General features: G+C 38.0%; 1 protein-coding gene across 16 annotated transcripts in view; it reads right to left on the bottom strand.

Annotated features, from left to right (window-relative positions):
• The window catches only part of RALGAPA1 (Ral GTPase activating protein catalytic alpha subunit 1), a 142,695-nt gene extending 121,030 nt beyond the window's left edge, over nt 1-21,665 (bottom strand). For 7 of the 16 annotated variants that reach the window (XM_027638309.1, XM_027638305.1, XM_027638308.1 and 4 more), the window contains exons 1-8: nt 21,345-21,664; nt 9,325-9,435; nt 8,758-8,807; nt 7,269-7,326; nt 6,562-6,605; nt 5,468-5,645; nt 3,789-3,904; nt 1,731-1,869 (exon numbers count right to left, since the gene is read on the bottom strand). In XM_027638309.1, coding sequence (XP_027494110.1) covers nt 1,731-1,869; nt 3,789-3,904; nt 5,468-5,645; nt 6,562-6,605; nt 7,269-7,326; nt 8,758-8,807; nt 9,325-9,435; nt 21,345-21,450 — 802 coding nt within the window. In that variant the 5' untranslated portion in view covers nt 21,451-21,664. Of the gene's footprint in view, nt 1-1,730; nt 1,870-3,788; nt 3,905-5,467; nt 5,646-6,561; nt 6,606-7,268; nt 7,327-8,757; nt 8,808-9,324; nt 9,436-18,823; nt 19,016-21,344 lie in introns of those variants that run through there. The other 9 variants (XM_027638313.1, XM_027638317.1, XM_027638319.1 and 6 more) reach the window with 4 other exon arrangements.
• Between the last annotated feature and the right edge of the window lie 237 nt (nt 21,666-21,902).

Genomic DNA, 21,902 nt, shown 5'->3' with positions numbered 1-21,902 from the left:
TTAAAGCCTGAGTACCTGGTATCACTTTGCGAAGAAGAGTCTTGAACTCTGTTGGCTTACAACCAACACTGCATGGGTGCATGCAAACCTGATATAACAAAAATCAAGATTTGCAAACAACGTTCTAGTTTAAAAATGGACTAAAAACCTCTGAGTAAAACTCTACTTAAGTTTGTTTAAACCTAAAATTTCACTCTCTATATGGAAAGATACATTTTAGCACCATCAGTTTTAAAGAGTGTGTTAAACTCTAGCCTCCTCTTCCTACTCCAAGCTCTTAACAAAATGCAGTTGGCACAAAAACCTAATTAACTTTGCCCTATCAGAACTATGATCCAAACACTATGATTCTGTACAGATAAAGCCAACACACTCAAAGAACAGCACACTAACACCTTTTATCTCAGCAGCAGTAGTTTCTCTTCAGAGCAAAACTGAGATCAACAACAGAGATCACATTAAAGAACTGTTTTACAAGAACATTTCATTTACCTCAATCAGGTTAATATAGCAAGACTGACTCTAATGAAAGAGTCAGAGGCCTCCACAAACGAAGAATTGAAAACCATGAATGGGAACCATAACATGTTCTTTCATGAGAAATACTTTTGGAGAATGCTCTTCGTGGGCAATATGACAAACAAAAAACTTTGCTATACTCTTGTTAGAGAGCACAGTTACCTGCCTCAAACACTGTTAAGACCATAGAAGGGAGGAATTTCTGACAGGAAGGTGCTAATTCCAGGCCTTGGCAGAGGTAAGATCTGGTTAGCACATCCTGGTTAATGCATCCCCACGGTGATAGACTGTGTGTTAAAGAAGCAACTGCTCATATGCATATCACATCGGTCAAACAAAGATCACCCCAAGTTATGGGACAGATGGCATCTGCAACCATCAACAGCCACCCAATCCCCCGGGAATACGCCTCTGTGGATACCCAGAACTTGGACTGTATAAAGGTAGCACAGTTGTCCAGGTTTTAAGACCTAGTGGGACGTTAAGAAAGCTTGGGAAGAAGGATATATCACTGATAGAGGATACAAAGAATGCAGAATTTATGGGCCACAAGGACAATTGTCACAACTCCCAAGAAAAGGAAGAAACTAATAAAACCAACTCAGCAATTGTGCTGAAATCAGCTCCGACTGGGTAAAAGGTAATTCTGGCAGCGGGAGATCATGACCACTGATTCATGGCCCACCAACTCAAGAAATCCATGGCACAAAAGAAGAGAAAGACTGAGTATGCACACTAATTAGCATAAGAAGCAAGGGAATCATTTAACTAACAGAAGATAGAATACTAATTAATAAGAGAACTATGTAACTTGTAGCCAATAAGCATTAACTGCTTTGTTTGCTAAAACGTATAAATGTGAAAAGATATGGTAGTCAGCAGCAAACCTTATGGACTCAGTACCCCTTTCTGCACAGAAGTTACCAACAGAAAAATGACCTGGGTCCCTCACCATGCCACCGAGCCCAAGGTAAAGAAGGATCATTGGGATGCCGCTGGATCTACAGGTGGTGACTATCTTTTGCTTGTACTATCTCTCTCTTTCTCTCTCTCTTTCCTCTATACACTTAATGTTACAAAATAAAGTCGGTGTTGTTCAGCTGGCATTTGGTCTAGTTTGCAACTTAACTTGGGCAGAAGCATCTTCACTAATCACATAACTTCCGTATTAAGTAAAATGTAATGATTTTATCAGCTGTGTTAACACTTACCAAGTATAGGGTTATACAAGCTGCTCTCCTTACAGATGTTTGGGAAAATAGAAGGTAAGTAGTATTTCTTAAAATTTGAGAATAAAAATGAAAATCCCTTTTCCTGGTTTTCCTTGTTCTTCCACTCTAAACTCTTAACCTTAAAAAAAGAAATTGGACAAAGTAAACATCTGTAAGTGGAATAGAAAGATAATTTACAAAGAAGACATTTCATCAGTTATTTCTTTGAAACAAAATCATATACGTTTTAATAAACACTTTCAGAAAGATTAAAAAGAAACTAGCTAGGAAACAACACAGAAACAAAGGCTGTTCTCTTCCAAAACATTGCTTCAAAATGAACTTGAACACACCAAATACCTAAACCAATAGAAATACATCCACCTTTACAAGTCATCTTGCTAAGTTGGGGAGTAAACCCAAATCCAGTGCTTTTAATAAAACTGCTTTACTTCAAAATGTTTTATAAGAGAAGAATAATTACCCATGGCACTCCAAATATTTCTTTAACAATTTCTTTTAACACATTTCGACTAATAAGTGTCCATATAGTCATTATAATAAGTACTCAGATTCGTTTGTATAGTTGGCAATATGAAACAAACATTTTTCAACCACGTGCATCAGAAGATACAACTTTAAAGTTGAATTACACAAATGTACTTTCATGGATCATGAGTACTAAGCATTTCCCATTATGAAATGTTTTCCTACATCGTAAACAGTACGAAGCATGGTAAGTTCTCCTTAAGAAATCCAACATGCAGTTTCCATCTTTGTTCGCAAGGATCCATCTGCCTGCAGAGCTGGGTAATTTGCCCTTCTTTTTTTTCCTTTTTCCCTCTACTCCTCCATTCCTTATTCAAAGCCACAGTTCTACTACGATCTATTTTCAGGGCTTTTAGAGTGGAATACATATTTCATCTCCCAATATAATTCAATTGAATGGGCGATACATATTATTTTGTGACAAAGTCCTTTAGCAGAACTTAATATCAAAGAAGTAACTACTCAGTTTGTAACTGTCAGTGCCTCTAAAGAAACTTCAGCAAAACTTCAGCACTCACATACTGAACAAGCCCTTTGACACCTGTCTCAATGACTTATCTGCATTTAAATATAATACTACCAATTCACTACAGAGAGAGCAGTTGTCTTCAAAAACATAAATGCTATTTTTCTCTAAACCGAATAGTCAGTAATAGGTTTACCCTACAGACCACAAGTATGATGACCTCTATTCAAACTGGGGGATGCTGGAAGCAACAAAATGAGGTTGCAAATTATTCCAGCACGGCAAAGTTCACAGAGGAGGATAGATAAAGGGAAGCCATGAAATCTTTAACATTGGTCATATTTGTACACTGCCCACCTTCTCTAGAAAACCTGCAAAAGCCCAACTGGGCTCTGCTGGACAAGTTTAACACAGAAGGCAGTACCCTGGAACACCTACCATGTGTCATGCAGTCAAGCAACTTGCTGTGCACGTGACAGTAGAGGAGGCTCAGAAACAGCATGTGCTAGCTGGCCAGCAAATAAATTACATAACATAAAACAGCTAGGCCACAGTTTTTGACAGAAGCTGCTGCCATGCCCTGCCCTGCATTTCAAGTACTGGCTGAGATCATGGTAGTGTCAAACTACAAAGGGTAGGACATACAGTGTGAGCCCGAGTTGCACATTGTGGACTAAATACTTGTTCAAGTCTTCATTTTCTGCACACAGTTGATCCAAGGCAACAGGGCAGGGAAGGAGAGGTGAAAATGGGAAGGGAGCTGAAATCAGCTGGAAGTGACCGACAAGTTGTTTTTCCTCTATGTCACAGTTTGATGGAAGATCCTCTGGTAAAAGACCTAGGAATCTTCACATAGAAGACAAGTGAAGATTTTTCTAGGAGAACCTACTTTTTACAAAGGACACTTGAAGGAGGGGCAAGAGGGAGGAATCTTTAAAGGATTTTTATAAACGTCTGCAGTGTTAAAAGTAAAATACTTATTGTAATGGACAAAGAGGTGTTAATCATTTCATACTTGTTTGCTTGAAAACTATAGAACATACCTGAATTACCATGTATTTCAAAAGTGCTTCTAAAAAATAGCTAGTTAAATCTTCTTGTCCTTTATCTCCCGATTGTGGAGGAACAAGTGGAGTGATTTCCTCTGTAGTCACTTGAGCTATTTAAAGAAAAATAGAAGTACACCTAACATTTAGACCGCTTCTTCTCATGCATAAATATCTACTGAGTTATGAAGGTAGGAATGCACCGGGGTAAGCAGAGACGGTTATAGGTAAAACAGTACACCCACAGATTAATGAAAATCAGGAAATTTTAACTAATAAACCACCACAGAATTAATTTCTTACACATATAAAAAGCACAGCAGATAATAACTAGGTTTTCTTAACGCACCTTGGAAATCTACCTGCCAAAACTGAATTTTTCCAAAAGGTGTAATTCATTTCTTTTGGAATTTACGCAAACAATAGAGTAACATTTATGTTGCACAAATGCCAAATCTTTACTTACATCTTTCACAATTTTCTCATTTGATAGTTGACCGGTTACGTTTTTGTTAAGTTTTACTAGCTGTATATCTTTTCTTTGCCTCAACAACGAAGCTACTTCAGAGTTGAGTTTTCTCCTGTTCCTGTAGTTAGATGCTCACATTTCACTCTTTGCAGTCTGCATTTCACAAGATAACTGCAGAACAGGGCTTAAGGATGTAGCAAACTTTTGCCTGCAGAGCTATCCTGCCATGAAATTTGTCTGCTAAGTTTCAGAAAATTTAATAACTAGTCACGGAGACGCTGCCTGCCTCTACAAGCAACAAAATATTAAAATACTGGGTGAAGATGGAAAAAAGGCAACAGCACTTAATGTTCAGAGGAAAAAGCAGTTAACTTCCTATTCCCACTTATGTGAATGCACAGTTTGCACTTACGACCCCATCCAATTGCAATTCATTAATAAGTAAGCTTAAAATCCCACTAACAAGAATAAATTGAGTTAGAAGGCAAGAGGCTCCCCAAAGTAACCAGTATCTGATACTTACTGCTGGAGTGAACAAAGGAAAAACTGTCTTAAGAATCATCTTAAGAGAAAAATTATCCTCTATTGATTAGAATCAAGATAATGACCTTACCAGTAAAAAAAAAATCTAGAAAGTATAAAAACCTTATCTCAGAATGCTCATGCTTTTCTATTGATGTAAACGTTTATGACCTCAGGTTTTGCAATTTACAAGGTCTGATGCTTTTCAAAGATGTCAAGCTGCAAAAATACCACAGCCTTAATTGCTTGGTCATACCCAGACACATTTGTCCTTACACAGTGCCCTAAAAACCACTCATTCTCTTAAAGGCCACACCAGAAACTGCTTTGCACAGCTTGGTCCCCGGAGTATGAACAAAGCTAGCGCAAATGTTCAATGCAAGTAGAATGCACAACTTTGCAGTAGATGCAGTATCCTCTTGCAATTCTGAAGAATTGCATAAAATTGGTCAGTTAATTTTCACCTCCTATGTGTTAAGCTACAATAGCCATACTTAGGGAAAACACTCCAATAATCAACTCATCCTGAAAAATAACAAAACAGTTGCTACTAAAAGAGGACTTGATAAACTGCTAAGAAACTCACTAATAGCTCCATCATCTTCCTAGGTACATATGTACTTGCCTTTTCTGTGACAAGAATTGAATTATGTTGAGAATTGAGTAATATTACCAAATAACTTACTTTCTTGAACATTAAGCGGAGGGTTAATGAGATTATCAAGTGTTCGGGGGCCATATTCAGACTGTGGTGATGAAAATCCAGGAATCAAACAGGAAAACATCCATAATTGTTCTTTACTACAGTTATTTTGAAGTGCTTGCAGCCACAAAAGAAAGAGACGCACGCCCTCTCGACGTATCTTAGAAGGAAAAAAAATGGACTAAGTTATCTTGTCCCAGAACATACAAAAGAATTTCCACTTGTCCTGGAGGGAGAAGGTGAGTGATAGAAAAAATGAGGACAAACAGTATGACCACCAGCAATCAGCAGAGCCCATCTAACACATCTGCTGCTCCTGCTGAAATGCAAGGGTAACCCTGGTACCTTCACTGCTGTTTGTCTCACAGAATTTTTCATAGTGGTTTCTCTGAAAGAAGAGGAAAAAACCAACACGTGTCTAATCACTTGCTTGACTACAGCACTGCAAGACACCACATGAATTTTTCAGAAAATAAAGACTGACATAAAATTTCTAAATGTGTTCGTGACTTAACAACAGAGTGAGGTTTCTGTATCAGAATGACCCATTCTACCTTCTTCCATTTCTCCTTCAAAAAAGGTGATGGAGCCCTAGAGCACTCCCCTCCTGGCTCCCTATCAGACAAGCCTGCAGGTGGTTTACAGAAGAATGGAGCACCTGTTTGCTGCAGTACCAAAACTACATGTTACATTTGAGTGGCTTTTGTTCCATGGTCAGCCATTTAAGTTACTCTACCCACTAGCAAGTCTCTTTGGCACACAGATAATCTTCCATTTCCAAGGTAGTGATTCATGAATCCTGAAACCGGTTTCCTTGCCCCTAACAATGAACGGTTAAGGCAATACTTCTGTGTTAATGCAAAATCCTTTAAACCACTGGCTACTCTATATAAACACATCACTACTCTGAGTAGTTCTACCGAGGTAAAGATGATGATTTGAAGTCATTCTTTCACGACACACAACTTATGATCTGGTTCTGATTCCTGTGCTTTTACCATAAAAATTTGCTCTTATGTTCTTATTTGTATTTTTAAGTATTTTAAGCAAACGTAGTATGCAACTTTTTCCAATACCTTTAATGAATTTCCAGTGTGAAGAAGCTTCTTTAAAATTAACCCTAAAAAAAAAAGGAAAAAAAAATGTTTGCTTTTGTTCTTTCTTTCTATATAAGTAAGATGTCAGAGTTCTCGGTCAGACTTGATAGTAACTTTTAAACAAGTCCTTGGCAATCTCCAGTTTAATCTTGGTGACCTTGATATCTTCAGGCAACTGACTCAATGCCAGAAGGAAAAAAACCAAACATCACCTTTTATAGCTTCCTCATAATGTATAATATCTTTCCCCAAGGACTTTTGAGATGTAGTAAATTAAAAGTAAATCATTCTCAAGTCATCACTATGCATAAAATCAGCATTCCCCATTTACAAACACCAGCCTCATGTCAATTTTGAAATGTATTACTAAAAGAAAAAAATAAGGACAAAATAATAATTAAAACTTTAAACTTTCCGCCTTGTCCTTGTTCTTTCTCAGCCACTGTTCTATTTACAGATTCCCAGATTTAATTCTATCTAAAAGAGCATTCACTACTTTGGTGGGGTTTTTTGTTTGTTTTCTTTTTTATTATATTTTTCTTTAACTTAGCTTGCAAGAGTTTCAAGACCATAATCCCTGGTACACCACTTAAAGTTCAAGGAAATGAGTAGCATTAACTACTAGTATCTACTAATAAAAAAGAAGCTAAAAAAAAAAGTAAAAAAAGTAAAGAAAATCAACTTACCAATACTATGAAATTGCCATCTCTGATGAATCCTTTCAGGAAGGAGTTGTAAAATTTTCTATAAAAAAACAGAACCCAAGGATGTATGTTGTAGATGTTGCTCTCAGAAGACAAAAGAGTGCTTTCACAAAGGCCACAGGTGAGAAGCCAAAGCACCAACTTAGAAAATTCCCACACTGCTCTCCTTGGAAGCATTACTGTCCTTTCAAGATGATCCCATTCCTAAAGCTAAGAAGCCCAAAGGCTCTGACAGACTGACAAATCCAGCATTGGAGACTTCAGATGTTATTGCAGTTCATCTGGCTCCACTGCCTCTGATAGATACTGCTACTCTTGGCACAGGGAATGCAACAGGGTGAGCGTCTGCCTCAGTTCTAGTTCATAACAGGTTGCGTTAGATTATTCCACCTTTCTAGTGGCTTAAGCTAGGATGTTCAGCTGTCAGCTTGCCTATGTGGCACAAGCAAATATTCGCTTCTGCCTTCTCAGAGGGGTAATGAGCTACAGCAAAACAACCAAGACAAAACCTCTACACCTAGGTTGGAGGATGACCATCTTCAGACAGTAAGAAACAGAGGAGTTAGTAACAAAGGCAGTTAAAAATTTATCATGTAGCACTTGCAACATTTAAGCTAGAGGCACTTGCAACTTGTAAATAACCTAGTTTCTCAAATAAATTCCTGGATGTGGCCCTCCAGCACCCTGTGCAACTGCTTCCAAAGCACAGATCACCTAATATCCCTTTATGCAGGAACTAGTGAACAAATGAACTAGCTCTCTTCATATTCACCAACATACTTCACTAATCAATAAATAATAACTGAATTTGTATTCAACCATGAGATAAGTATCGATCAGCTTTCAGTTTTACGTATTTAAAAAAAAAAAACACAGTCCTTGTTCTACAATTAGAAGCCTCCATACAAAAGGAAAGAAAAAATTTTACATTCTAAGCTATTTCTAAACTATAGTGTCTGCTTGGAAATGTTCTGATTTAATTAAATTATTTCTAATTTACCTAAACTAAGTCAAGATATGCTTTTGGAAAGGATATTGTGAAATGCAATTTTCAAATAATGAATATTTTTGAAAGTAAAAAGGATCTATAAAAACCAATTCTGCAATAGCAATCTATTATGAGAAAAATCAGAGATAACAGCAATCAAAAAGTCAAACAGATCATGACTAAACAGAGATTGACTTTATGAGCATTTCAAAGTGTATAATGCACTATGGGGGAAACACCACCACCAAAGAGTAATGAACTATCTGCAGACATAGAAAAAAATATCTTTTTACAGTTTAGACATCTTCTTGCAAAACTGCAAGTCAAATTCTTTTTCTTCTCTCATAAAGCACATTAATTCAGCTCTAAGCAAAAGGAAGAAGGAAAGCAGTTAAATGCAAAGTGTATTTCCAGGTAAAGCGTATATTCCTGTAGAATAACAGGACTTAATTCAAAGCAAAAAACATATTCAAATTATCTTACCTCAAAAATAAAAAGAATAGAATCTAATTCTTCTCTCTGAGACTTGTGACCTAGATGCAATTAAAAATAAATAGAAAATGCACTTTCATTACCAAAACAAAATATAAAAGCAATGATGAAGATCCTTAAATGTGTAAAACAAAACCCTGCACTTATAAAACCGTAACTTTGCATTACTTACCCAAATAAAAATTACATTTCATAAATACAGTTTATAACAGGTACAGTTTGTATAACTTCCTATTATGGCATCAACAGCTGGGAGAGACTAAGTTACACAATATCTTGTTAAAGAATAATTCCACAGAACACGAAGTATAACACCTTAAGAATCCTCAGTTTGCAAAAGGACAAACCTCGTCATCAGAGAATAAAGACCTCTTGCTCACCTCCTCTGTGCATGTCTCACTGCTCTGCCTTTATTTGCAAAGTTAGTGCTTACACATATTTCTACACAGCTAATGTTACCATTTGTGACCACATAGGGCTTTATTTACAGCAGCCTGCATTATTTTATAACAAAACCACAAGAACTTAGACAAAAAATGTTCTATTTAGAATACTTACCTTTTTGTTTAAGGCCAACTTCAATAGTCACAAAGTTTTCAAAGAACACATAATATATATGTGAGAAATGTAGGTCAAAAAACTGTTTGAGATCAATTGATTCTGCATTCTCTGAAAAACAAAACAGAATATTGTTTACATTCATAATCAACCACTGCATACCATTAACCAGCAGTAAGAACCGAAGATATTGAAAAGTTATCCTTGGTAAAGAAGCTATTGAAGTTTTTATTCTTTATATTGAGGCTAATAAAATTCAGGATGGCATGCCATAAGTGCCTAGTGAATTTTAAACCAGGAAGCAGCATCTTCTTGTACGCTCATTGTTTGCATAACAGTAATGCCAGCAAATCCCAATTCCGTCAGAACTAGCACTGTACAGATAAATCTGGTTTCAACTGTTAATTTCATAGAAATAAAGTTGGCAATGGCGTCCAAACTGCAGCAGAAAGACCATCGTGATTCCCAACTGTAATTACTGGACACAACTAAGCTTACTAAAGAAGTGTAAGAAGGATGGTAAACGAGGAACACACCTGTTCTTTGGAAAAACAAGCTGTGAGGATGTAAACAGCAGCACTGGATTCCCACCGTTGCCTCCTTATTCCCTCCAAACTCCGACATACACTTAACTTTCTAGTCTGGCTCAGCCCCCCACACTCCTTTGATTGTGTAGTCTCAGGAGATCAGAAGCTAGGACCTCAGGGATACCCTGAGGTGGAAAAATCATTAAGTATAGAGGGATGTGCTTTCTGGTGTACCCCAGGAAAGTTTCCAGATTCTCTTCCCACAACCCCCCAGATGGTTTTGTGCAAATCCCCAGTAAAGAAATACAGAGTGATTTATCTAGATTAATTTTAAACCGATCATTTTAAACAACCAATTCCTTCAAGCCTTAGTACACACTGAACCAAAAGACACTCTCTGTCCTGTTTTTTAACTACATAAGACTAGAGAAATTAGGCAGACAAAACAATAGCATGGAAGTAAAACTCTCCCCTTTCAGAATACTGATGTGAAACAAACAAAACCAAACAAAAACAAAACATGAAGGCAGCCCTTTCACCAGTTCTACACACTGAGACATCATCTTTCACTGTAGATATATCTTCTATAAATCGCCTTCTAATTCTAATTTAGAATACATCAATCTTTATCATCTTACATGACTGGACATACAAATGGTAGAGCATAAAGCACAAAATGAATCAACTGAAATGCTAAGACCATGGCATATTTTCAGTTATATTTTATTATGTAGCTTTAGAGGACTATCTTAACACAATTTTGCTATAGATGTTTCCAATACAGATTTTGCTGTATCACAGCATTCTGTCAACATCTTGCATAATGAGTGTAGCAGAGCCAGAGTGCTCTAATATAGCCGACAGCACTACATTAGCAGCTAAGATCAACTCTTAAGCAAGGCAGTTCAGCTGGGAATAAACTTAGTGGTCCAGCAGCAAGCACGTATCTGACCACCTAGAGGATTACCAAACTCCCAGTTCTGCAGAAACTGCTACACCACATACAGATCAGCAGCTGAACTGTAAGAGTTTAACAGATGGAAATGTTATAGGACAAGAAAAACCAATTCCACTTTAAACAAGCTAGACAATGATTTTCAGTTGTCCGGACAAGTGCACACAAAATGGAGCCATCACTAGAGCATAGGCAAAGCCACTACAAACACTTCCATTCATGGGGCAGAATCCTAAGTGAGTCCTAGGCTAGGGACAAGAAAATACAGGTGGAAGAAAACAAAAAGAGTTTGAGATGGGAGGATTAAAGGAAAAAAAGAAAGCAATGATTGAGATGGTTGGAATAAGGGTGGCAGAAGGTATCCTGCAGTCCATATATTTAACTGCTAATGGAAATTGCACACAGAAAGTGGTGGAATGGTTCACTTGACACAAATGTGCCAAAAAGACTAGTTCCAAATACTAAAGGGAAGGGAGGTAGATAAGCAGGGTCTCTGCCAATCAACACACAGGAATGCTGCATTTTTGCAGGCATGTTAAATGTTTTGTTTCCTGAAATAGGCCCTCATTCCTTCCCCAGACATGGATCAACTCCGAAGATGACAAAAAAAAAAAAATCCCAAATCAAATGTATTCTTTAAACAATCTTAGTAAAACAGTCAGTAATTTCTAGAGATACTATTCCTAGATTCTTCAGGCAACAAACTGAATACTTGTCTACATAACCAGCTGAACAGCGATTCTCCTTTTACCACGTAATTGCATACATACAATCGGTACTGTGGTAATGCATTCTGACTTTGGGGTAGGAGGTAGGGTGGAATTGCAGAGGTTTGTTGTTTATTAACTACTTTTATTTTGTGTTTATTTATTAAAAAAAAATATGGTGTCAATGACGTCAGAAAATGCTTGAAGGAGCATTGGTAGACCTGTACTTTACCACTAACACCTAATAACATTAAAAGCATACCTTCAGAATACAGATATAACTTGCAAGAGTAGGAGACAAAGTAAAAAATTCCTTGACTTTGCAATTTCTGTAGCTAATGCATTTCTCTCTGATTTCTTCCTAAGATCACACTTGATAGCATAATCAAAAGCAAGTTTTTAAAATTCAAACCAGTTACCAACAACTGAATTCTTGCAATAAACTCTAATGCATTAGATAGAAGAAAATATGACATTTTATTCAATGGGAATTCTGTTCTTTCATTATGTGAAAATAATACTTTTTAAAAAACCCACAAACTGTTTCTGTTAATGCTGAAAAATAGGTTTCCTTCTAAGGGAGGGAAAAGACAGTCGTTCTTCTGATAGGTTTGCCACCTAGAGCAAAAGACAGAATCTGCTCATCATCAAAGGACACCTATAGTGCAAGGTAGGTGTATTCAGCAAGCTGCTGGTGCAGAAATTTGTAACCTCGCGTTGGTCAAGAAGTTTGGAATTCATTATAAATACCCTGACCAAGAATTATGGCAAGAAGGAGGAGGGGGAAAAAGCAGATACAGCATGGAGACCTTAAAAGAGTTTGATCTGGAAATCATCTAGTCTGGCCACCTGTAAACATCATTCCATCTCAAAGCTACCGCTATACAAGGTATAATCCACAAGACTAATCCATGCATGGAGAGACTATTGCTCTCATTGATTATTGTAACATTAAAACTTCTAGTCATATGCTGCTGTTATAGCTTTCTTCATTAATTAAGGATCTGATTTTTTTCTTAATGAAAATGTCTCTAAAATATTCAGTTTACCTTTATCCTTTTGATCAGCTAAAGATACAGCTCCTCAGTTCTCATATCTTAAACCATTTTCTCCAACACTAGGTCACTGTCTCTTCTCTATGTTCTCTCAAAGTATCATAAATGTTGCATACAAACATAAAAATAATTTCCTCTACAAGCAGCATATCCTTTTCAGACAGCCTTGAACTGGGAATTTGCAGGAAGTTGCTTCTCTGTTTTGGCTAGTTAAGTCTTTTCTGCCTTTTTAAGGAGAGACATAGCCTTGTTTTGAGGTAAAGTAGGATTAAACAGAAACAGGTTTTCCTCCATAACTTCCAGTACATTTCTGTTTTTATTTTTTAAAAAAAAGAACTTAGTTACATGATCTGTGGTAGAAGAATACAAACAAACTAATGTACTCCTTGTGTTCTTTGTTTCTCTGTCCGGACTAGGAGAGAAGGACTCAAAAATAGATCTGGCACCATACGAAATAGTTGGAAAAGTTCCTCAGAATGTGAGGGAAAAATGAGGCATGACTGTATTCCAACGACGTAAAAACTAAAGTTTCTACTTAACAAAGCATAGTTCTAGTACACTAAAATCCTGATTTCCAGTATTTTAAGAAAGTTGTTTGTCAAGAAAAGGCAGTTTTCTTCATGCTTTAGAAGAGAAAGAAACATGGATCTTTGATTGCTGATTTTTCCTTAATAATTTTCTGTAACTTAAAAACTGGTAGAAATCTGATCTACTAACTCTGTGTTCAGTGGGTTTTTGTTTGTTTTGGTTTTTTGTTGTTCTTTTTGTTTGGGTTTTTGTTTTGTTTCAAGGAGAAGGTTACATTTAACCACAAGGAGACATAGTACAGCTTCTCTCTCCTTTTCTTCATCCCATAAAGCTTCTAAAAGAAGGGGTTTCAAAGTTCAGCATTAAGAAGTAAAGTTCCCCTTTTCAGTTTAAGTTTTAGAAGTTATACCCAGCTTATGGATTTCTGTTCTAATTTGATGCAAGAAACAGAGAACCAAACTAAAAATGCATGACTAGCTATTTAAGATATTTGAACCTCACTACAAGAGCATTCAAGTACCAGATCTACTGGAGTTCCATTAAACCCACTGAAATATGGAAGTTCTGCTACTCCCTACCTTATGACTGCAGCAGTAGCAAAGAAGGACTAAAGAGAAAAACCCAAAACAATCAAACCAAAAAACCCTCCTACTAACTTGTGTGACTGTATTTTAGAAACTTGTTTCCTATGTTTTCAAATGGTTAACTCTTTTGAAGGTTAATTGTTCAGAATTTTCTGAAAGGTTACTTTCAAGTATCTCAGTAAAACATTCAAAACTTCAGTGTCCATGCTGATCATTTTAGTAAGCAAAGATTCCAGGCCAAAGTCTTCTTGCAGAAAATTTGTTCTGACTGAAAGTAAACCCATTTGCTCCAGTGTTTTTATTATTGTTCATTTATTAGCACATCCCTTTTTAACTGGGAATAATTTCCATACTTTCAAAAAAGTATTTCAATAAAAATTTCACCCTTAATAGTACACATTAGAAGGAGGATACTATTTGAATATCATACTTAGAATTACAATGCTAAGGGATCACTTGAACAAGAATTTGCAAAGCTTACAAGTTTACATGTTTACAACACCCCAATCCTTTATTGGAAGAAGATCTCAGTGACCTTTAACTGTTATTATACACAATTTGTCTTCCCTGTGCATTTTGTTTTCTAAGTATTACCCCACAAATTATTATAAACTAATCCACAAAATCTGCTATGTATTTATAAATGAGTTGAGAGGAATGCATCTATACTATTTAGATGATGGCCTGCTATACAAAATTAAAATATTATAAAGCATGTAAGTTAGTACCTTTCTGCACAGGACAGAACTTTAAAGGTAAACAGTCAAAATACTGAATTTAAAAAGAAATACCCCCAAACAGATCCCAGACATATATTAACTTTTCTGAAAAGAACTTCCATCAGTTCACACTGCATTGCAGAAATTTAACAAAATAATCTAAGCCATTACAGATTCGGTTGTGGTTAATTTTATGTTCTATTTTAAGAGTTTCAGAATTTATACTATGTTTATGTATAAAATTGTCTGAGCACAAGGTATAACAAAAACATTATACTGTCTCATTCCAAGACTTACTGGCTTTTAGGTCACTTTTCCTCATCCTTATTCAAAACCAAAATACTAATGACAACTGTAGCAAACAATGACCTGGAAGATGGCCAGACTTCTGGATCTATTTCTGTAAAGCAGAGGCTTGCTATAGACTGACATGTTCAGTATTAATCCTTGTAACAAACTGCCGCCACTAGAAAGCGAGAGTCCTCCAGTGTCCTCCATTTCAGTTAACATACAATCAAATTAGACAATAGAACTTACTCATTCTTAATTCTCCATGTTGAAAAATTTAAGGGCTTCTGTACAGGAAAACAGCAGACAGGTTCAGTTACATATGCACTGTCTCTTGAATAGAAAAGCATGTAACTGAGAAAGGTTAAGTGGAAAACCTCGGGAACCAACTGCTGGCTCTGGCATAGTTAACACTGTCAAAGTGAAAGAGCCCTGATAACAGACCACAAATGCAAATTCATTAAACAAAGCCTTCACATTTGCAGTAACTGTAAGTGTTTCAGATCTAAATAACAGCTATTTACCAAAAACAATTTTTTTAAAAAAGGTAATTTTGTCAAAGAAAATATTCTTGAGGTTTTTGGTACTGAAAAAGGAACAGACAAAGCAATCTTCTAGTGGACTTCTATTTTGCATCAGACAAGTCTAAACTCCCAATCATCACCATTTTTTAGATAAAAACACACCCACACAAAAATCACAAATAAGCAGGTTAACAGCACCAATGAACATCACCTACATATGAACTGTTACACCAGTGCTTTATAGGATTGAGCAGAAGCAGCTGCCAGCTTTCCAAGCTAATTCTCTCAGGGTGCTTGCAGCCTCCAGAAGAGTTACACTAGTAAACTTTTAGGAAATACTTCCATAACAATTCACACGTGTTCCACAACTTAAGCCGTTATTTAAGCAACCTCAAACACTTCCATAGTAATGTACTTATTTTCATTCCAAATTGCCACAAGCCAAACCCACACAAACCTTTTCCTTCACAACCAAGTGGTCAGAGCTTCCCCTTTGTCTACCCTGGGGCTTTGATCTGGCTCCAGCCCTTACTCTTGCAACTCAGCAGCCCTGGCCACTGCTGCACTCTGCAAGTCGAGTGCAACATTAGCCAAAAAACTAAAGCAAAGCAAATCTTCCCCCTCTGCTCCTGATCAAAACATAATTGGTTCAGGGCTAAGTCAAGGCTGACAAAACATGAAGTCTAATTTCTTAAACTGCATGCAACCTACATCCAGATCCACAAGTTACAGCAGTGACATTGTCCTTTGACTTAGATTTACCAGGAAAGAAAAAGAAAAACAAACAAGAAAAAGAACCAAAACCAAACTCCTACAACTATTTCAAAAAATAATACAGCTTTGCACATCCACAGAAACTTCTGGAATAGTTCTCTCCAAGAAAACTCCAGGCAGCTAGTTTTGTTGTAGCTTCTCATTTGCTCTCACTTTAACAACCATTAAACATTTTTCATTTATGACTGATGTTGATAGTGTGCAACACCAATGAATGCCATCCAGTTGAAGCATTAGGGCCAACTGTCAGTGAAACAGATTTCTTAAATTAAAATCCCTGTAGACAAATGCAATCTCTGTTTAAGTATATTATTTAATATTAAACAATACATCACAATGGATATATTGGGTCCAACACAGCCCATTTCATTCTGTCCAGTACAGCTTGACTTTTCCCCTTCAGAGATTGCTTACATGAGATGTAAAGCACTAACCAACCATCAGGCATATAAAAACCAAAATAATTTAAAAAAATCCCACACTTTAGATACTCAGGTCTTTTAGTGTTCCATTTTACAAGTATTCTCTCCATGGTTCCAGAGATAAAAGCAGTATAGTTTTGAGATATCAGATACAAATAAAACAATTTACAAGAAGTAGTATATTTCCTTTTTTCTTTGCTCTGGATTAACAGATTACAGGCCTGTAATTTCTCCTCTACAAAATGTAAAAAGGGGGGGGACCCAACCCAACAAGAAAATAATTATCTTAAGAATTCAGTTGTATAAGTAAATTTTAAACCAAGTAAATTCATTTGACTTACTTGCACACAGTAAGATTACATAGCAATCAGTAAATATTCAGAGGTTTAAGCTTTTTTTTTTAAATACATATATTTACACATTCTGACAAATTCAACAGGTAGCACCAACATATTTGATATCAAAACAAAAAGTCAATATTATTAAGGTAAGATCTTATGAAAGGGTCACATATCTACTTGCCTTAATTATTTACAGAATGCTCACAGCAGTGTTTTAACAAAAGGACATATCAACTAAGATTTGATGCTTGAAAGATTACTAGAACAAACTTTTATAAAGTACCATTTTAAAACAATAAAATTTTAGTTTGATATTGAAGTCTGATTAAACACTGCCACATTATAAGAACAATGCGATATTATTTTCATGTTATTTCTTTTTAATAATCCCCAAAATTGCAATTAGCTGCTAATTGACTGGGGACTGCTAAAAATATATATATTTTCTGGAAAATAACAGGTTTATTCTGCAGGCAATACCTTATTTCATAAAGTGTACAATGTGCCTCCCCTTTCATCTGCAGAAGAATTCTCAGTGATCACCTGCACTAACAGCAGCTTGCAGCCTTATGGCAAGGCCTCCCTTCTGACAAGGCTGAGCCCCTGCCACACAGACTGAGGGAAATCCGTCTGACATTCCCGTTCAGGGTCTATACACTCTAACTACCACAGGCACAAACAGTAAACACAACTGTTACAGCATTTCCACCATACAGAAACAAGACAGTTGCACAATTTGATTAAGAAGTCACACACTGACCAAGTCAGCATCATAAAACTGTATGAGATTCAAAGCTACTCCTCAGATGTGAGAAGAAAAAAACCAAAAGGAGTGGGGTGGGGTAAGCACTTCCCTATGGGAGGAAACTAATACATCTCAAAAGAATAAAATCTATTAAAGCAGATAGTTCCAGTTGTTCCAAGAAACATACTGCAGCAGGATAACAATGAAAAGCAGATTACCTTCATTCACAGACTGCTAAATCCCAATCTCTTTCCAATTTTTCTTAGTGTTTCTTAGCAATAATAATATTACTTGAAGGTCTCTTAAAGGCTTTAACCTCTACTAAAAAAACCTTACACCTGTGACATGCATAAATTTGTCACATGCTATATTTGTTTTAACAAATCATTTAATTAATTCTGAATTAGTCCCCTGAATTTCACAGAATTTTCTTTGGTTCCTGAATTACAAAAAAAGATGAACAGAGTCAAATTAGAGCAGATCAGAGAACCAAACAGAAACAGGACACTGAAGTGGCAAAGAGCAGTTATCTACAAAATAGTTTCAGGGAGGAAAAAAAAAGAAAAAAAACCAAAACCAAACCACAACAAATGCATTTTCCCCCAGTATGCCTGATTAGTAGCCTAGCACTCAAGAGCTTCCCAAGACAAAAATATTTTACTGTAACTCATAATTTCAAATTCAGTTTTCCTAGTTTTTTCATATGTGTTTACATCTTTTTCACTATCTATCCCTACAGAAAGGGATTTTAAAACTTTCAATATCTTTCCACATTAAAGTTTTACTCTTATCTGAGTCAGTCATTCTCATACCTAAATCTTCCATACACTGACTGTAGCAAGAAGACTCCTAAAGCTACAATTGTATTTCCTATAATGGTACATCACTGCTTTATGAAGACACAAAATTTTCTATATATCCTTATGCAGGCTAATTTGCATCTTCTACAAAATTTAAAACCAAGTTGTCACCAATGACAGGATACCTTTTTCTAGAGGAATACAACTCACTGCATGCTAAGCTATCTTGTAAAAGATGAAATATAAAAAAATCCATTTAATGTACACTACTTTTAATTTGTTAAAAATAAACGTCACAGCCTTTGTGCTATCTATTCACTTAGCTTTATATTAGGTACTTTGATATTGTTCAGTCTCTTCTGGTCCTTACTAACAACGACATCATACTATCGTAAATATTTTTATACATTTCCTGACTAGCACTATTGCCTTGCACGACGCGACTCTCAATCTTTTACCATAACTAAATATTTTAGATTTCTCCTCTTTGGCTAATAGATAGCCAGCAGTCTATAATTTAAAGTACTCACCTCTTTTCATGACTATTCCATTATTTTGGCTTAGCTGAGAACTGCTGCTTTGGATGTCTTGATAAAATAGAGGTAAAATGAACTAATACTCCCTTTCCTCCCCTCAAGTCTTAACCATGAATCCAAGGCCATGCCTGTTTATTGTTGCTGAACCAAGGACTAAAGAGTGCAGAAAAAAAAAAAAAGAACTCTGGTCTGATACACCTTGCAGGTCTACTGAAAGGACTGTAAGTTAAAGAACAAGAGAAAATTCTCTCCTTCTCCTGGATGTGAAACTGCAGAAAATTCTCCTCTGGACAGTCTTTTAGTCTCCAGTGTGCAGGGGCTAACAGAGATAAACAAAAATTATTTTTTATTGATGAAGGTGCTGAACTGAGATTTCCTCCCTCACCCCCTCAGATAGTCTGTTGCCAATAGTAACTTGGCTCCCCTTAATACATGGAAACATGGCAATTAGTATGGTGGGGGAGTTGTCACTGAGGAAAAAATGACACACAGCACTATGCTGCTCAAGCTGCAGGACGGTGCCTGTATAAGAAGCCACCTCAGGCAGAAGTTCTATCTTATAAAAACACTTCAATTTTTTTAATCTGGTCCTGTAGATTAGTCAAGGAAACAATTGGAGAAGAAAGGGCACAGAGCTTATGTTTTGGAAGCCACTTTAGGCAGTAGCGAAATTCAAGGAAAAAAGCAAGGAGGTGATCACAGCAAAGACAAACTTCAAATAATCTGCTGTACACTTGTCTTGCACTACAGTAGGAATGTGCATAGAAATACCTTACTCCCCTGCCCTAAAAACGACCTTGTTTTGTACCTCATGCACCCAAGAATATCTGCATAATGACAAAATCTTGTAGATGTATCCAAACCAAACAAACTAAGAGTACTGTTACACTTTTCCCTACTTACACAGTCACATGCTGTGATCTCCCAAACTTGGAGAAAGGATAGTGTGGGAGCTGTGCTTCAACAGATGAGATATACACATGGAGGGTGGGGTATCATATCAGAATATCCCCAGCAGATTTAGTCTGTCTTACAGGCAGTAAACAGAAACCTTAGATTAAATAAGAATGTCTGCTTGACACCAAGTTCATGGCTTTCATCTTACAGAATGTATCCAGTTATTAAGAAAGCTGAAGAAAAAACGTAAAAATAAATTGCAAGCAACAGAAATATCAAATCTAGAACAGATCAGATCAAAATCGCTCAGAGTCTTTTGTAGACTAAAGCAAAACTAGAAATATTCAATGTACTTTAGCCAGGAAACCTAAATTCAGAGAGGTACTTAGTTTCTTCAGAATGCTTTTTTCTCTTAAATTTCAACTGACAAAGCAGCTAAAATCAACACAGAGCAAGCCATCACTGGCTCAGTACAGCTTGTTAGGAAGAGTGGTACATTTAAGGGAGGCTAGAGGAGATATCTGACTACCCAAGCTCTCAGATAACTAGCTACACAACTATTCTCCATTTCAAGTCTAGATAATTACTATGTTGCAGAAAATAACTCATGCAGCAGCAGATGGTGCAACATGGGAACACCTGTTCCTTCAAACACCAATATAAAAAAAGGGAGCAATAGCCATTTTCCTTTGAAAGGAAAGAATCCAGCTTCAGAGAACAAGGTACATAAATACCACCAAACTGTGGACAGAACCCAAAATAATCCATTCAGCATTCTGCACTAAACACAGAATGCAATGCAGCTGCCCTAGACCCAGCCCTGCACATGTGTTGTTAAACTGTCAGAAGAAACGCAGGGATTTACAGAACTGAAGGGCCCAAAAGACACTACGGAGCAAACTTCTTTTTTCAAGGATAGCTTGATGACAATTACTTAGATTTTTACAAACATATGCAACTAAGAGATATTTTGGACTGGTTAACTTTAGGGGGGGTTTTCCACAAATTTTTTAGGAAATTATTCCATATAATTACAATTTCCAGTTCACTGGCCAGGTTCACTGGCTGTTCCCATGGAACCGCAGAGGCACTTAAGGGTTTGCTTGCCCTCCTTGACCAGCTGTGTTTTGAGACTGCCTGTATGGATGCTCCTCCACATCAATTCGAGTGAGCACTTACTCCTGTAGGTCTTACCTTGAAAACGTACACAAACATAAATTGTTACTGTAAGAACGCAGGGGAAATGGATTAAGGAGTCACAGCACCAGCCACTTCTATTCATGCGCACCAGCAGTTATGTATTCTAGAGAATAATTCACAGTGTAAGCACAGCAGTTTTTCGCCTCCTTCCACAGTCGCCGAAGGAATTTCACCTTCAGACGCGGTGGAAATGTCCGTATCTCGGTGGAAAAGGGGGAGCAGAGCATCCCGGGGCCCCGGTACATTGCTGCGGCCCCGCCGTGCCGGCGTGGGGTCTGCACCCGGCCGCCGGGTGGGGTCTCTGGCCGGAGCGGAGCCCCGGGCCCGCCTCTGGTCCCTGCATGTTCCCGGTCCTCCCTGCGCCGGGACCCGCGGCCCCCGCTGACCCGCTCCCTTCCCCCCCTCCCGGCCGCCTCACCGATGAGGACACGCAAGTGCTTGAGCCGGGTGAGCGGGTCCTTGCGGGTGTCCAGCACCTTCTGCGTGGATTTCCGCACGTCCCCGTGCGGCTTCTTGGAGAACATCCCGCCGGGCCCGAGCCCGAGCCCGGCCCCGGCCCCGCGCTCCAGAGGCAGACAGCGGCCTCCGGATCCGCCCGCTCCAGGGCCCCTACATATCCAGCGGCGGCAGCGCCGCCTCCTCCTTCAGACTCCGGCTGCGGCGCGGCGAGGGCGGAGGGCGCGGCGCGGAGCCAAGTCCCGGGGCCGGGCCGGGCCTGCGCTGCCCCTGCTTCCTCCCCTCGCCCTCCGCCCGCTGCTTCACGACAGCCGTCAGGTGCGACCCCATGCGTCCCCATGGCAACCGCGCCCTGACGTCATGGCGGCGCTGCCCCGCGCACCTCCGAGGCGCGGCGGGCTGGGCCGCGGCTCCCGCCGGCCGGGACGGGGAGCAGGAGCCGGAGCGGGACATCGAGGGGCTCGGTGCAGGGTCCTCTGCGCACCTCGGCAACAGTAACTGGTGTAGGAAAATTTACTTC

The sequence above is a fragment of the Corapipo altera genome, unplaced genomic scaffold (assembly GCF_003945725.1).
Source record: "Corapipo altera isolate COAL_440 unplaced genomic scaffold, ASM394572v1 23, whole genome shotgun sequence".
NCBI lineage: Eukaryota > Metazoa > Chordata > Aves > Passeriformes > Pipridae > Corapipo > Corapipo altera.
Note: the sequence above shows the minus strand (reverse complement) of the source record. Positions and strands in the feature narration are given on the sequence as shown.